This window comes from Glandiceps talaboti, chromosome 4 (genome assembly GCF_964340395.1).
Source record: "Glandiceps talaboti chromosome 4, keGlaTala1.1, whole genome shotgun sequence".
NCBI classification, from domain to species: Eukaryota; Metazoa; Hemichordata; class Enteropneusta; family Spengelidae; genus Glandiceps; species Glandiceps talaboti.
The window spans coordinates 19,394,061-19,412,180 of record NC_135552.1 but is presented as its reverse complement, the minus strand read 5'-3'; the positions used below and the strand labels follow the sequence as shown (position 1 = coordinate 19,412,180).

The 18,120-nt window shown below is 36.7% G+C and overlaps 3 protein-coding genes across 4 annotated transcripts; all 3 read right to left on the bottom strand.

The window, feature by feature from the left end:
- Positions 1 to 1,228: 1,228 nt before the first annotated feature.
- On the bottom strand, positions 1,229 to 2,952 carry LOC144434276 (glutathione peroxidase 3-like). The gene is made up of 4 exons (XM_078122729.1): positions 2,940 to 2,952; positions 2,295 to 2,387; positions 1,964 to 2,109; positions 1,229 to 1,783 (listed from the first exon to the last, which is right to left on the bottom strand). Exons 1-4 carry the CDS (start codon positions 2,950 to 2,952, stop codon positions 1,562 to 1,564), a joined length of 474 nt encoding a protein of 157 aa, XP_077978855.1. The 3' UTR covers positions 1,229 to 1,561.
- Positions 2,953 to 5,629: 2,677 nt separating this feature from the next.
- LOC144434275 (glutathione peroxidase 3-like) lies at positions 5,630 to 7,376 on the bottom strand. Its single transcript, XM_078122728.1, has 4 exons — positions 7,370 to 7,376; positions 6,898 to 6,990; positions 6,303 to 6,448; positions 5,630 to 5,921 (listed from the first exon to the last, which is right to left on the bottom strand). Exons 1-4 carry the CDS (start codon positions 7,374 to 7,376, stop codon positions 5,697 to 5,699), a joined length of 471 nt encoding a protein of 156 aa, XP_077978854.1. The 3' UTR covers positions 5,630 to 5,696.
- Positions 7,377 to 10,489: 3,113 nt separating this feature from the next.
- On the bottom strand, positions 10,490 to 17,042 carry LOC144434084 (integrator complex subunit 12-like). Of its 2 annotated transcripts, none has more exons than XM_078122541.1 (6): positions 16,693 to 17,042; positions 15,939 to 16,054; positions 15,087 to 15,356; positions 13,976 to 14,068; positions 13,444 to 13,557; positions 10,490 to 12,157 (listed from the first exon to the last, which is right to left on the bottom strand). In XM_078122541.1, the coding sequence occupies exons 1-6, from the start codon at positions 16,850 to 16,852 to the stop codon at positions 11,780 to 11,782; spliced, it is 1,131 nt and encodes a 376-aa protein (XP_077978667.1). In that variant the 5' UTR covers positions 16,853 to 17,042; the 3' UTR covers positions 10,490 to 11,779. The 2 variants fall into 2 exon arrangements, with proteins under 2 accessions (XP_077978667.1, XP_077978666.1); XM_078122540.1 differs by having other exon boundaries at positions 15,939 to 16,061; positions 16,709 to 17,042.
- Positions 17,043 to 18,120: the final 1,078 nt, after the last annotated feature.

Here is an 18,120-nt window from a genome sequence, read left to right as displayed (position 1 = left end):
GCAGCCAACATAACAGAAGACAGTGCGCAACAGCTTTACCGTGACTGAACTCTGCTGCTAACGTGTTAGCATATGGATATGGAAATAACGGTCATCCTATGAAGAATTTAGTTACTCAGTAACTTGCTTGTATTAATATTCCATTTCAGTAGACATGAGACAGACAGACAGACAGACAGAAATTTATACTTCATTCCCATTCTGAAATTGTGCTGGGGATAGAAAAAAATTATACGTAGGCTTCTTGACGAAACTATGAAACAACTATTTTTGTATAAAAACAAATAGAATGCAAACCCGGACGTGGGAATAGGAATGAACCACAGTCACTTCGGAGCTAATATTTTATTCAATGATGGCCATAACACAAAATAATTAATTTATTTGGTAATTACGAGTATTACGCGTTCTTTCCACAAATCAACCAATGCAAATTGAACCAACCGAGTGTCTAGCACGGCATATTAAAGCTAGGAGGTTGTTATGGTTGTGTATATTACATCCATTAACCATTTCGTGGAGAGTCGCCTGTCGGTCGTCGTCGTATATGATACGTCGCACATCGTTGTTTAGCGCCCCCAACGACACATCAATCCTGATTCATGGTACAATGATTCAGCATTTATGAATATTATGAGTTTTGGGTCGATTTGGCACCAAAAAATAAAAGATCCCTAGATATGGGTACATTTTGGCAGCCTTGTCTGCACACCTGTCCAAATATTTTCCCACGTAACCAGGTAAACGCACCCTGTCTAATATGTGGGATATATGGTTCGACTCATACATGTCCATTTCATATATATATATATATATATATATATATATATATATATATATATATATATATATAGTTTTGATAGTTCTGGAACTCTTTCTTGGTTGTAACTCGGAGTTTCATCACGCATAGTGCGATCATCAGACAATGATCGCACTATGCGTGATAACTCCGAGTTACAACCAAGAAAGACGGAACTATATATATATATATATATATATATATATATATATATATATATATATATATATATATATATATATATATATATATATATATATATTGCCATTGTTTGAGCATATTTACTTGTAAAGTATAACTTTTGAAATAGATATTAATCAAAACTTGAAGATTATGATCTAAAATTTACCACAGTTGCTACGAAAATAAAAATTCGAAATAGATCAGAATTTATTAATACTGATTATAATAAAACATGCTAGAAAAGTGTTGGGTTTTGAAGATGGTCATCTTTATTACTTTGACAATGTCGATAATGACATGACAACAATATACAATGCTTTAGTTACAAAATGGAATGCACTAACATTTCATAAACGACATTGTAACATCAGAACCAAGTACACCACAGTAATGGTTTCATACTGGTCTTCATAAATATTGCTATCATGTTTACAAGTAATACTAACCATAACATTACATGTAATAATTGCATTAGTTATCAAAATGTTGGGATTTTTTAAGTTCAAAACCGTTAATCATTATATTCTGATTGAAACGTCTTCCAGACTGATCATACTATTGTTTGGTAGCGTTGGCAACTTACAAATCAATGTCTCCGTCTCTCAGGAACTGGTCTATGTCATCTCGAAGCCCTCCTGGTGTATCTAGAGAGCGATGATCGTTGATTCGAATGTATGGAAATCCCTCAGTGTTGATTATGAAACGGTCTAAGAAGGTCCAACGGATGTCATCATTGTGGAATGGATCCCAATGTAAGCGACTGGCGGATCCAAGTTTTTCTTCCGGAGATTTACAAGTTTCCTGCAGTGAAAATAGACAAATGGCTTACGTTAATTTTGAATGGATTTTGTTTGTTGTTGTTGTTGTTGTTGTTGTTGTTGTTGTTGTTGTTGTTGTTGTTGTTGTTGTATTTTTAGTACGAATTACCCAAGGAAACACGAGTGATTTACCGGCATTGTTCATCTCTAAACATTACATTACCTTCAGATACTTCCAAATTTCTTGTGCTTTAGCGCCATTGACGTCTCCCTTCTCAAAGATCGGGAAATTGGGTACATAGCCTCCACCAGGTCTCACATACTTGATACCATTCAATATCTCAGTATTGGCGCCAGGTTCTTGCTTTCCTATTAATAAACAATGATATACAATATTATAAAAGAAGTACGCGCAATGAGTCACGCGCATGACGTGACCAACCTAATAGTGGCTCTAGTATACTTAGAGAAAATAGATTCAGGACGGTTATCCATAAAGCAAGATTTTACTCTAACACGGTATTGATTATGAATTGAGAAGTTTAAAAACTTACCAAAGTGGTTGGTAGGGTAGGCTAAGACTGTGAAATTACGTTCGCCGAACTCGTCCACTAGTGCATTCAGTTCTAGATACTGATGGGTTAAACCTGAATGAGAAAGATAGATAATTATATAGAGATGATACAGACTGATTTATTTGCGTGTTTGTTTGTTTGTTTGTTTGTTTGTTTGTTTGTTTGTTTGTTTGTTTGTTTCCCCATTACCTGTCGTTCAAAGTAATGAGGTTCTATCCTCATTAACCATTCAAAGGGGAATGTCGCTTCAGGAAATACAGGTATTTTTGTAAAGTAAGGGTTCTGGAGAGTTATTTCATAATTTCACATCACTAAAATCATGTCCGATTTGAAAAATATTCCTCATTCATTATTCACGGATACAGTATAATCTGATTAAAATCCGATGTAGATCGATGTCAGCTAATCGTTCATTGTTATTTAACCTCGGTATTTGTGCTTCAATTGACCTCTTATTTGTGATACATATATTTTCGTCTTAACGGCGGCCATCAAGACGAAAATGTAAACATGTATTACTAAGGTCAATTGTCATTGAAGCAAAAATAGCAAGATTAATAACAATGAACAATTAGCCGACATCGATCTACATCGGATTTTAATCAGATTGTAGTAGTTTCTTACAGTGAAAACGCATCGCCTCATGGAAGTCAGTAGATGGAAGTCAGTAGACATGTATATACAAGAAGTGAATATGAATATTCATCATTTATTTATTTATTTATTGAATGGAAATAAGCACTATGGAGTCATGAATGTGTCTCTCCAGCGTCTGTGGTGGAGAGTATCAACTTAAGAAAGTTACTTGCTTACTTGCAGTAACTTATATGTACGTAACTACATGTAAACAAATCAGGATAACTGCCAAATGCCCTTTGGAAGAAGCCTAGGTCACTCGCGCTGGTGGATTATGACTATTAAACATCTATCGACTAACGACATGGCGAAGGCTCTAGGCTATTTTGGTTCACCTTAGTCTATATCATCAATTCTTTTCTTATATGCCAGTTTGTAACAGGCACTAAGATTAAGAAATTTACATTTTACTGAGGCGCCTGGTGTGTTTCTGTAATACATATACGGCATATATTAATAAGTAAAGGCAGTTTCCTACGCACCTAGTGACAACGTTGTCAGAGCACTTTTATTTCGTAGGAATTACTTTTACGTGATTATTCTATTATTAGTGATGTTCTTGGAATGGTTAGAAAACTGGTAAGAATGAAGGAATGTACGTACGATTATGTTCCGATAAGAGAAATCATCTATGAACATTTCATTGTTAGTACATCAGATTTGTGGCCAATGCCCTTAATAGTCAATATGTTTTCTTGTTTCCCTGCTCGCCTTTTCTTGGTTCTCATCAAATACATTGCATGGTCGTTATCAATTCGTCGCTAAACTGTCTAACCGTTACCTCAGTGTCTATTTCCTTCCCAATTCTTAGTACTAATAGTTGTTGTTGCTGCTGCTGCTGCTGCTGCGGTGGTGGTGGTGGTGGTGGTGGTGGTGGTGGTGGTGGTGGTGGTGGTGGTGGTGGTTCAGGTTTAGAATAACTATACATCACAATATCCAAGTTCAAAAATGATCATTCATACACATGGTATTATGTACTTTCTGAGATGAACGTCTATTTGCAATCCTTTGTGGAAATTGTAAGCACACAGTATGTTGGAGTAGAGAGACACGAAAGATAGATGATCATACATTGATTTTCGAAATTATCTTCTTGCGTACTACATCCTTACCACAGATTGTGACCGTTAGGTTATTTCTATTGCTTACCTCAGTAAGTAGAACTCGGGACGATTAAGAGAACGGATCCTGCGAAATCTCTGAGTGAGATCTCCTTTTCGGGATTCTGCAAAGTGATTCCAGTGAATTCGTGAATAGACTTTGAAGTGGCATCACAATACCTCTTCTTCTGTGAATAAACCCCTGATGGGCCGAAACCCAGGGATATCATGGAGAGGAGCACAAAGGCCCCAAATCTGAACGCCATGCTCCAGAAGAATGCACTGCCTAAATGTGAGATGGTATAAAACTTATATCCCCGTGAACACGGCTAAGGAGGGAGATCTCATTTTGTACAAAGGTAGGAATGCAGTTCAGAAAATCTATGTTCGCTATAATTTCCTACTGAAATTCAGCTAAACGTGCGTAAAAATACGTAAAGTTTAGTCCGTGCAATAAAAATCAACTAGAGACTTTATAGTAATATTCACAAAACAGTTTCATAATATGCCTGGATAGTGTATACCAATTATTATTTCCATAGATCACCCCCAAACTTCATAATGGTTCTCATTGACCCAAAAGCACGTTTGAAGTTGCTGGAAGTATCGGAGGTCGGTACAAAAAGATCAATGTCCAAGGATCATTGCAAGTGTTTATTATACCATTTCATAGACTTTAATCTTAATGACGTCACGAAACAATAGCCGAATGTGACGTCTCTCTCTCTCTCTCTCTCTCTCTCTCTCTCTCTCTCTCTCTCTCTCTCTCTCTCTCTCTCTCTCTCTCTCTCTCTCTCTCTCTCTCTCTCTCTCTCTCTCTCTCTCTCTCTCTCTCTCTCTCTCTCTCTCTCTCTCTCTCTCTCTCTCTCTCTCTCTCTCTCTCTCTCCCCCCCCGGGGTAGTACTAGTTTTAGTACGTGAACTAACTGAATTTTCTTCAATACGACATTTGTCTTATCTAGGTTCTTCACACTTCTTGGACTATGGTTCATAATAAGTAATCAACATTATCATGAGATTGTGATCATGATATTTTGATCCCAACACTTGAAGAGCATACAATGATTGCCATAGTTACCATATATCAAGCACAACAGGTGATCTACCAGCAGATGTAATTGATAAAACAGCCCAACACAAACAGAAGCGCACAATACAATACAACGTAAGGTAAATGTCCAGAGATCAGATGGTGATGTAATACTATGCAAACGTTGACTTGTGTTGTACTCTGTGTGACCCCTGATGTTGTTATGTCTTTCTCTAGCCTAGATGTATTCACTATTTCTATCCACATAATACATAACTTGATAAATTGTTCATGACAAAAAATATTAACACGTTGTATTGTGAAAAAACGGTTGTTTTAATTACTTTGGGAATGCTTTAAATAACATGATAACAATATACAATGCTTTTTTTTACAAAATGGAATGCACTAACATTTCATAAACTACATTGTAACATCAGAACCAAGTACACCACTGTAATGGTTTCATACTGGTCTTCATAAATATTGATGTCATGTTCATCAGCAAAACTAAGCAATCAGAAATTAACCATCTTTCAAAACCGTATATCTACACACACAAAAAGTTGTTTTACATTCAAGCTGAAGCAGAGCCTGTGATTAATTAGGTGTCATACTAAACTAAATCGATATAACGTTCTGTCAAATACTGTTCGATGTCATCCCTCAGACCACGTCGTCTGTACGGATTGCGGCCATCGTTGATTCGAATGTATGGGAAGCCGTTCGGATCGATGATGAAGCGCTCTCTGAATGTCCAGCGGATGTCATCACTATGATACGGGTACCAAAACAACGTTGTACTGTATCCAAGATAACCCTCCGGTGATTTGCAAGTATCCTGTGTTGATACAGAGGTAAGGATGATTAACAGAAAGCAACAGGTAGAAAAAAGAAGCTGCCTGCCCTTTATAGATCTAAATATTATCCTAAAATTATTGGCTTTTCTTGGCAAATGTTTGTCACCTTGTTGAAATCCAGAATTAAACTGGAGTTATATTAACAATTACGTTACTCCTATAATACGCATTATAGAATTATATCAGTATATTGATGGCGCAAATCGAGCGATCTGATTGGTCTAGACACCATCTAGATCATGGCCATCCTAGAGGTACCCATTTGGAATATCTAGTTTGTCTAATATTCTAGTATTTGGAATATCTAGTTGTCTATCCTAGTGGGATCTAGTTTGGCTATACGAGTATTTTAAATACCATACCCTAAGATACTGCCAGACAGCTTGTGAACGACCTCCGTTGACATTTCCCTTCTGGAAGACAGGGAAGTTTGGCTCATAACCTCCACCAGGTCTCACATACTTAAGAGTATTCAGTATCTCACTATTGGAACCAGGCTCCTGCTTTCCTACAAACAGACAGTAACATAAGAAACTGCTTAGATTTTGTAACAATTACCATGGCCAATTACTGAAATATCTACCTAATGGGTACTAATTTGGTGAACCTAAAGATGAGCTAGAACACCAATTGTAGAGCTCCATCGTCACTTTCACCTCAGTATCCTATATACTAGAATTGTTCAAGTTGTTCCCTTGGTGACTAGTAGGCCTATGTTACAATTCCAAAACTAACGTCTAGTTGTAACAACCTAATATCATAACTCTTCTGACGTCATCATATCATTGAATACATGTGGGAGGGGTTGGCCGATGTGTGAGGGCGCCCCGTCACGGCGTACCTTACAAACGAGCAATCATTACAAAGACGTCTGAGTCTATGCGTACACATACTAAATGGCAAAGTGTAGTACAATCTGAAATTTGACAAAAGAATTAAAAAAAATACACAACTTACCAAAGTGATTGGTAGGATAGGCTAGGACAGTGAAGTTGTAATCTCTGAACTCATCCATTAGTGCATTCAGTTCAAGATACTGACGGGTGAGTCCTATAAGAGGACAACATGTCAGACATTCAGAGCTTAGTTTCTAATTATCATTGTACCTGAGTATGATCAAGCCCTTTGTTTATACATTTGAAATACTTGTCTTCATTTGCGATCAACCAATTAACCTTCATCTGTACACCTGTGTTCATTTCACTAATTTACGATCAACCAATCATGCTGTATCTTTACATCTGCGTACGCTTCGCACTAATTTGCGATCAACCAATCATTCTGTATCTGTACACTTGTGTTCATTTCACTAATTTACGATCAACCAATCATTCTGTATCTTTACATCTGTGTACATTTCACTAATTTGCGATCAACCAATCATTCTGTATCTGTACATCTGTGTACATTTCACTAATTTGCGACCAACCAATCATTCTGTATCTGTACATCTGTGTACATTTCACTAATTTGCGACCAACCAATCATTCTGTATCTTTACATCTGTGTACATTTCACTAATTTGCGATCAACCAATCATTCTGTATCTTTACATCTGTGTACATTTCACTAATTTGCGACCAACCATGTCATGCTGATACTCTATAGTTATTCATTACAGCTCATTGTGTAAACCACATATTTTGCCTAGTGCGCATGCCCTGCCCTTGCTATGACCTCGTTTGTTTTTCATGAATCATTGTACGCTATGTACAAGTTCGAACATTCGACTCCTTGTCAGTGTTTCTTTGTTATTTTAACTTTGTTTATTTATTTATTTATGCAGTTATTTATTTATTCATTTATTATTTATTTTATTGGCTGACTGGCTGACTGACTGACTGACAGACTGGTAGGAAGGTGGGCGGATTGATTGATTGATTGGTTGGTTGGTTGGTTGGTTGGTTGGTTGGTTGGTTGGTTGGTTGGTTGGTTGGTTGGTTGGTTGGTTGGTTGGTTGGTTGGTTGGTTGGTTGGTTGGTTGGTTGGTTGGTTGGTTGGTTGGTTGGTTGGTTGGTTGGTTGGTTGGTTGGTTGGTTGGTTGGTTGGTTGGTTGGTTGGTTGGTTGGTTGGTTGGTTGGTTGGTTGGTTGGTTGGTTGGTTGGTTGGTTGGTTGGTTGGTTGGTTGGTTGGTTGGTTGGTTGGTTGGTTGGTTGGTTGGTTGGTTGGTTGGTTGGTTGGTTGGTTGGTTGGTTGGTTGGTTGGTTGGTTGGTTGGTTGGTTGGTTGGTTGGATGGTTGGTTGGTTGGTTGGTTGGTTGGTTGGTTGGTTGGTTGGTTGGTTGGTTGGTTGGTTGGTTGGTTGGTTGGTTGGTTGGTTGGTTGGTTGGTTGGTTGGTTGGTTGGTTGATTGATTGATTGATTGATTGATTGATTGATTGATTGATTGAGCCTGTCGATTGGCAAACTACCAACTACCAAGTTTTCTCAAGTTTTCTAAATCATTATCAAAACGACTAGATTGACATTAAAAGTCGGTATCTTGAATTACATTACAGTAATAGATAGTTGTTTTCACTCAAACACGTCTGTACTATTGACACTTAACAGGTTGTACATCCAAGAAGAAGCTTGTTGGAAATAGTCAGTTACGTAGTCGATTATTTCTATTCTCTGAATTGTAATCGCCATCCCGGACGTATCTTGACTTACACCTAATCTGCCCTGGCCACTCAGTAGTATACATAGTCTGTAAGGTACGCCGTGACGGGGCGCCCTCACACATCGGTCAACCCCTAATAACAGAGGAGGTGTGACAGGAGGCCGGTGAGGGCGAAATGTCACGACGTAGCTTACAATCTATAGTATACATAATGTGAGTTTTAATCAGAGATGATCACAGAGATATGGTTGTTATGCAACAACCCCGAGTTATTATATAATATATAAGAGTTTCGGGTGATTAAAGGATATACGATTGGTTTGATAATATTTCAAGGATGGGATCAGCCCACATGGTACAACAACAACAACTGAGTTATAAATCACACCCTTTGTAACGTCAGAAATCAGAGCAAAAGAGGAAGCAAGAAGTCTTAAAATAGACACGTGTATATGACTAAATATACCGCCAAAAACAACATAATAATGATCAGAATATGCTACCAGAGCGCTATCAGAATCTGTACTTTGTGTAATTTGTAACAAGAAAGTTGTGCGACACCAAAAAGACACAAAAAACATTCGCCTATGAAATTGAAACTCTACTCTTTTCCACCTATGTAGTATAATACACTACACTCATTTCAGCCCACCGGCATGCAAGACGGATTTTCTGTCAACACTACATTGATAAAGTTCATTCTTCACCTTAAAATTCAAAGTCATAAACCTGTGTAAAAATCAACACCACGATATCGTAGTAATAAATTCTATATTGGCTCACCTCAGAATGACGAAGTTGGGACGATCAACAAAGTTGAACCTTTAAATTGTGATAAAGAAGTCACTTCATAGGAATTCTGCAAAGTGATTCCAGTAAATTCATGAATTGACCTTGAAGTAGCATCACAATACTTCTTCTTCTGTGAATAAACCCCTGATGGGCCGAAACCCAGGGATAGCATACAGAGGAGCACAAAGGCCCCAAATCTGAACGCCATAGTTCAGACACTAGCAGAGTCTCTTGAAGTTTCGCCTTCGGTCTCCCTCTTTAAGTAGCATGTTGAAGTTGCGTAAAAAACGATATCTTAAAGTTACGTAAAACTTGCGATGGGCTGACTGATTTTTACAGAGGTACACGTCAGTTTTGTCCTGTCGGTAACAGTTGGATATTTTGAACTTAAAGGGTTTTTTGTCACAGTTCAATGAAAACGTGCAGTGGACTCGAAATAGTGAAGAATTTCACTTTTACTTCATGTATACCAGTGATATCAAAATTCATCTAGATTCTACTGTAGTGTTATAAGAAGTCTTCGTTTGTTATCTTCTGTCTCCCACCAATTTTTCGAAAACAGTTTTGGTATTGCCTACAACCTCGCCCTAACTCACAAGATAGACAATTGTAGATTTTGATACGCTATAACTATAGCCTCTACAGGGTCTATGCTTTAACATTCCATGTTGAAATGTTGTATATATAATCGCAACAACTAAGTCTTTTAATATTAAAAATCATTACGCTGATAGAATTAGAAACGTGTGTATGTGTGTGTGTGTGTGTGTGTGTGTGTGTGTGTGTGTGTGTGTGTGTGTGTGTGAATGGCAGTGTTGGCCAAGTTAGACATTGCTCAAGAGATATTTTATCATTTGACTAGTCTTGTCACCTGTTCAATGACTTGTATGCTACCACTCTGAATTCAGATCATAACTCACTTCTTACTATACATTTTTTTACATCATACAGATCGACTCAAGTGCCTGTGGCTGATAGTCTGGTATGAGTAATCAAAGTTAGCAATGTACAGCTGATAGTCTGGTGTAGGTGATCAAAGTTCAATAGTACTTCACAAACGTCATACACGCCCTCACACACTCTTTCAAACAAGAAGACAACTACTGGTAAATTCAATATATTCATTTAATGAGATAGACAAAGAAACTTGTACAGGTTGACTCTTTACATGATGTGTAGCATATATGACACCCAAGAAGGTCGAATGCAGTTTTCATATGCAGTATACACACTGTAACTTTATACAACAGCCAATATCAGACCGTGGACGAACAGAACATGTTACAAACAGGGAAAGTAAACAACTGAACTGGATTAATAACACTTGGCAATGAGCATGTTGGAAAAAGAAAATTGTATTACATTCCATCATTTGATAAGAACACTTTTATAGCCACATTACATAATAGTTCATGTTCACAAACAAATTTTGCAGTTCCCCTGCCATTTCATGTACACATAAAGTGGCCATAAAACTGATCTTATCAAACCATGATGTGTATTACAAGTCTCTGCTGTTCCAACTTGCTGAGCCAAGTGTTGTTAATCCAATTCAGTTGTTTAGTTTCCCTGTTTGTAACAGGTTCCATTTGTCAACGGTCTGATGTCTGCAGTTGCAAAACTGTGGGCTCCCTATACATTGGCATGATGTGACCATTAACTACTGTGTATCTAAATCAATCACTTAGGGAAATGCAAAACATTCTACTATTGAAACATCAAAATAATTCCTATCTACACAGACGACTATGTTAAAGCTGTACTAGATGCAACTAGAACATTCTTTTGAAAATGTTTTATCAGACAAAATAACTTACAGGTAATATTGTACAACCTGATTAGCATTGTGAATCATCTGTGGGTTACCATATTTTTTTTGTAGCTGTACACATGATATGGTGCAGTAAATCAAATCAAATTGATTTTGGGGTCCACAGCCAACGATCAGCATCCTCACGATTTCAACCTGTTACTGCACGACTTGCGGATATGATCAACCACTGATTTACATGTACAATGTCTAAATATTGGTATTCCAACATAATTTCAGTGAATGGATTGCGGAAAAATGATACTACAGTTACCAACTAGTGCAAATATAACATGGCGACAGATCCAAAAACGAAAGCTTTAGCTCAAGATTTAAACTTGTCACTACACCACCCATGGATAATATTGACCACTAATTAACAGATACAGTGTCTTTTTAATAAGTAACTGACCAATTTTTAGTGAATATATCTTTAGTTATTTGATGAAAAAAAATGGCCCAGGTGTAGCTACTGACATTATAATTAACAGGAAAGAGTGAAACTAATGCATCCATCTGAAAGAATGTGTGTAATAAACTCCACCCTCTCCTCGATATTACAGCTTTGTGTACTTATTTCCTGAACAAAGTAACTCAATTATCCATCCGTACATTAATGCATGCAGTATATGATTGTTATCGTTTTGCTGCTTTCTTTTTCATCATTTGTAATCGTTTCATGGCATTAGCTGTACTGGTAGCACTAGATGTTCTGCTCGTTGTACCTGACTTCCCTGTCTGTAGACTCACAGGTTTACTGGGAGGAGGTTGTATGACTGGTGACGGTTTACTTGATGAGCTAGATGTCATCCCCTGTCGTATAGGGGCACTGATTGCTGATTTGCTGGCCACTGTACTGGTAGAGGTTTTCATAGAACTTGTAGAATGAGCTTTAGATGACAAGATGCTGGGTGCTACTTTTGTACCACTCTGTTTACCACTTAGATTTGCAGCTAAACTAGCTAATCCTACCAATGGTTGGTGACTGGTTGATGAAGGGCCTGGGGCCGAGTTCTGAAATAGTATATGTGTATGTGTGTGAGTCAAAGTAAGACAAGAACATTATAGGAAACAAGGACTATTCACAGAGTACAAAAACAGCTTTCTACCATGTATTATGTTATACACAGTACATAGTCACAGCTAGATACTTAGAGGTAAAAGCATGTACAAAATGTATTATGTTACACACAGTACATACTCAGAGGTAAAACCATGTATTATGTTATACACAGTACATACTTAGACTCAGAGGTAAACCATGTGTTTATTATATACAGTACATAGAGCTAGATACTCAGAGGTAAAACCATGTATTATCTTATACACAGTACATACTCAGCGGTACATACTTAGACTCAGAGGTAAACCATGTATTATGTTATATAAGTACATAGTCACAGCTAGATACTTTGAGGTAAAAGCATGTATTATGTTACACACAGTACATACTCAGAGGTAAAACCATGTATTATGTTATACACAGTACATACTTAGAGGTAAAAAAACATGTATTATGTTATACACAGTACATACTTAGAGGTAAAAAAAACATGTATTATGTTATACACAGTACATACTCAGAGGTAAAAAAACATGTATTATGTTATACACAGTACATACTCAGAGGTAAAAGTATGTATTATGTTACACACAGTACATACTCCGAGGTAAAACCATGTATTATGTTATACACAGTACATTCTCAGATGTAAAAAACATGTAGTATGTTATACTCAGAAGCAGATTCTCAGAGGTAAAAACCATGTATTATGTTATACACAGTACATACTCAGAGGTAAAACCATGTATTATGTTATACACAGTACATACTTAGACTCAGAGGTAAACCATGTGTTATGTTATACACAGTACATTCTCAGAGGTAAAAAACATGTAGTATGTTATACTCAGAGGTAGATTCTCAGAAGTAAAAACCATGTATTATGTTATACACAGTACATACTCAGAGGTAAAAAAGCATGTATTATGTTATACACAGTACATACTCAGAGGTAAAAACCATGTATTATAATTATGTTATACACAGTACATACTCAGAGGTAAAAACCATGTATTATAATTATGTTATACACAGTACATACTCAGAGGTAAAAAAGCATGTATTATGTTATACACAGTACATACTCAGAGGTAAAAAAACATGTATTATGTTATACACAGTACATACTCACAGCTAGATACTTAGGGGTAAAACCGTGTATTATGTTATATACATGATAGCATTCATTTACTTTGGAAGTACAGATGTATATATTGCAGTATTGTCATTTTATTACCTTACTGGTTGCCATGGATGATTCACTTCTTTTAAACAGCAATACAGGTTCTTCATTTTTCTTACTGTCTTTACTACTGGACGACATCGATGATTTACTCTTTTGTTTACTAGCCTGAAATTCAATAAATACAATACAAGATTATAAATAATACAACTCTGCCAAAAATTGGTGAATGTTATTTCCATCATTTCTTTACATTAAGCAAATAATTTTGTACATTTAAACTAATACGTACACATACAAGTCTTAGAAATTAATAAATGTTGTACTGTTTTGTTTGGTAGTATCTTTTCCATTTCCTGTCCACTTTTACATGTAGTACACTATCGTTGCATCAGTTCTTTCATTCCAACAATCTCCCATACAGTATCTTTGGCAGCCTCGTTTTAATGAATTACTTAGAATCTACAAACAATGCACATCTCACTTTCCAATGTTATACAATGAAGATATTAACACCTGTTAACAATGTTGGGTATGATCAATAAATCACGGTGTCAATCAAAATTTTGTTACATTTCATACTTACCATCTTTTTCATATTTCTGCTGCATCTATTACAGTACCATACAACTCTGGGATCATTGACATCAGCATCACTCAATGTTGGCTTGTGGCATTTCTAAAATTAACATATATGTGGATTTTATTATGTGGGTGTCACTATAAAACATGCGAGTCTGTTTATTTATCAATACATGTTATATATCATAATAGCCCCATTGCAATGCAACATTGTGATGCAACTTAGCTCCTACCTCAAGATCATATGTCATTCACATACATTATGGTAAATACTACAGAGTCAACCAAACTCACACAAAATGCAGTCATACTTATACAGATGTAAATAAGTAGTCTGTACGACACACCTCAAGATACACCACATCAATCAATCATATGGAAAGAGATGATCCAAGAGTGTGGCATGACACAATGTATCTTACAGTCTACCATGTTCATATTCAGTCTAGTTGCTAGACCCTTGGGTTAACCTGCTTACTTTAAAAGCAACTGGAAGTTGCCACTGAGGGCGCCCATATAGAGGTACTCCTCACCTTTCAGCTTTTTTCAGTAACCCCCTATGTCTTATATTTACTGTAAGACTGACAGAAGAAAGTCATGACAGTTTCAGGAGGGATAGAGGAAATCTCCCATAAGTGTCCTAGGTCATGTTCACATTTAGGCAAATAAAATAAAATGTTTCTTTTTGATAACCCGACCGACCCTTGTTTAAGCCGCTGACCCAAAACATTTTTCACACATTTAAAACCAATAAATAAGAAATTCTTTGTCTTCTTGACCTTCATGCACAATTTTTGTACGTCTATTTTCTTTCCCCAGCGATGTATCTATATATTTCATCAAACTATCACAGAAAGGGTATTCTGTCTGACATTTCATTTGCTTTTGGGTCGAAGTAATATTTTTCAAAAAATAAAAACAATTAAAAAGATAAAATACAATAAAATAAAATCCTGACCTATCTACCCTATTCTCTGAGGCCATGTTATCGGAAACACACAATTATTTTTTTTCGCCTTATGCAAACATCAAATTTTGCTGACTCCTATCCAAGATAGGAGTTTGGAGGGTTTTTGGTGTCAGTGGTGTTAATTTGTTAATTACTAATTAATTACCTGATGGTATAAATTATGACATTCTTGACATTCAACCAGTTGGTTCCCTGAAGAAACATCTAGTTGTCGACATAAAACACAGGCAAGCCCCATCTCCATGGCAAAATCATCTGCATCAGTTGTACTATCCTCTGTCTTCTCAGTACTGTCATCTTCATCAACAAGGTCATCACGTAGAAATGTGGATTCATACTTCTTGGGTTTGGAAACAGTCTCATCAAGTTTGGGTTTCTTAGCTTCTCTGGATGGTTCTGTTGTCTCTGGTTTGAACTGAGAAATATAACATTTTAAGTATGTGATAGTGTTTGGTGAAAAAGATGGAAAGAAAGAGAAACATCTATGGCAGCAAAAGTCATAGTAGTCTGACAACTGTCACAATCCTGGTAATCAAGCCTTTGGTTTACTGAGAAAGACGCAAACTAAATCTATTGTTCTTCAGTGTGGTAGATTACAGTTCCTTTGTTGGGTGATAGCAGTTCCTCTGTTGGTGTGATTCTAATTACCCTGTGATCAAGATAGTGTAAACATTGGATGTCCCAAAACAGTACACTGCAAGTTCATGCAATTCTGTCAACAAAACTCCTTACTGAGACTACAATTAAACCAACGTCCATTCAATAGCTTATCACTATTTTATCAACACATTGCACCAATAGTTTTACTTTGTGTCTATGCTCACACCACTAAAAATTTGTTAGTGGTCTGAGGTCTATGTTAGTAAACTGAAGGCTCAACTACCAGAGTAATAAAACAAGTACTCACTATGTCTTTCTCCTCCCCCTCCCTCCTCCCATGGCACTATTGTAAGATCATATGAATTGAAAACAACTTTTCTTGACGGACAAGACATACCTTTTCTGCACCTCGTTTTTCTGGTTCCTTCCTCTGTTCTGAGGACCTTGAACTAATGCTAGATTCCTTTTTACTAGCAGCTGAAGACTTGCTACTTGTGCCTTGTGATTTGCTGTCTGTATTCTGTATTGATTAAATAAAGTTGATGACAATGAAATAGCTACAATGTACATGTAGGTTGTGTGATTCTGCATATACATAAGATCATGCAAAACCATGTATGGTTCCATTATTGCATGACCTAAGCCGACCTTCGACTTTCCAATTATACCAGTAGTTTCAGGAAATATATCTCAATTTTTTTTTTAAAGTTTAAATGCTGACCTGCCCATGTATGAAATATACTGTAAACTTAGATATTTTCACTACTACAAAGTTTTGCAATTTTACAGTCTTCAGTAAGTTCTGAAAGAATAATTTTTACTCATTACCAGACTGGTACATTGTGTTTACATACATGCAGGCATTGTAGTCACTACTTATTTTTGAGTTTTTGTTTTCCAGCGTAATTAGTGAAAATAGGGTCTTTAGCAAAAATTTCCAGGTTAAGAGCCCACAATTTGCCAAGCTGTAGTTAACTGAGTACATTGACATGTGTTACCCAACACAACATAGAAACATTTCTTCAATATCCATGTTAGGAAACCTTCAGTAGTTACTACGATGTCGGGTTAAATCCAGCCCGGTCTGTGGTACCCGTCCCCTTGTAATTACTGATTACTGAAGGTTCCCTAAAACAGGATTCAATCAACACTGACACAACTTCTCACCTTACGATCTGTCCCAGATTTATCTTGTGTCGCTGCTAGAACGTCATCTACCATTTGTCTAAGTTGTTCATCCGATTCTCTGTTTTTAGAATGCAACAAAGTCAATGCCTTCACAAATATTGGGTCTAACTCAAAATTGGCCATGTTTTGGCACTGTCGTCCACGTCCGTCGCCTGTGTACGCGTACGTTGTGTTATTTTGATGTCTGTAGTTGGTGACTATTGCAATCAACCTACGCGTGATTTCTCATCTACAGATGAAATATAAATTATTTTAAGTTCTCACTAATCTTGCAGTTCGACAAGAAATACCGACTGACTTCTAATTCTAATGCTCGATGCTCACTCTTGAAAGTGTTTCCTACTAGATTACCTTTGACCTAGCCTCGTTTTCACATGGATTTTCGTGGCTGTGAATAGCGCCCTCTATGAATGATTTTGACATTTTGTGTCATTATTGAAGGGGGCCCGGGGGTGAGGATATATGTATATGTACAGCTCCTGCCATGATAAATTTAAATGATTTTTTTACAAGAATTTCGACCAGCTGTAGTACAAAAGAAAAAAACAGAAACAGTTCGGTGCAATAATGCAATAATGTAATCACTTTGTGAAAATTGATTTAATGATTAAATGATTCGACTGAAATATTATAGGCCGGTCATCTTTAACCGACGGGAGGACGTGTTGTTTTTTTGTTTTTTGTTTGTTTGTTTTTTTGTGGGGTTTTTTTTGGGGGGGGGTTATGTTTTTGTTTTTTTGTTTTTTTGTTTTTTTTTGCGGGGGAGTCATTTTGAAAAGCACCATTTGAAGTGGTGGGACCATGATGGAGAATACCACTTTGGAAAACAACAACATAAATGTCATTTTTTGTGACATGAAATGACTCCCAAACAACCCTAAAACGAATGGCAGCATTTACTCCATGAAATCGCTGGAATGACACTCTTTACTGCATTTAATAAGTTGAATGATATCTTCTGCTCTATTAAACAAGTGAAATGACAGCCGCCACTCTATAATAAAAGTGGAATCGTGACAGCAATTTACAATTTTTTGTTACGAAAACGGTAGAATGACACCTTGTATTGAAAGCCGGGTTTTCCTAAAGTACAGGATGGGGAGGGACCACAGTCACTGGAGAAATAAGAACACACACACAGACAGACAGACAGACAGACAGACAGACAGACAGACAGACAGACAGACAGACAGACAGACAGACAGACAGACAGACAGACAGACACACACACACACACACACACACACACACATACATACATACATACATACATACATATATATACACACACACACACACACACACACACACACACACAGGCTTAACTTCAACCAGTCTAATTTTTTATTAATATTTTTAATACTATTATCATCAAACATTATAAGTTCTGT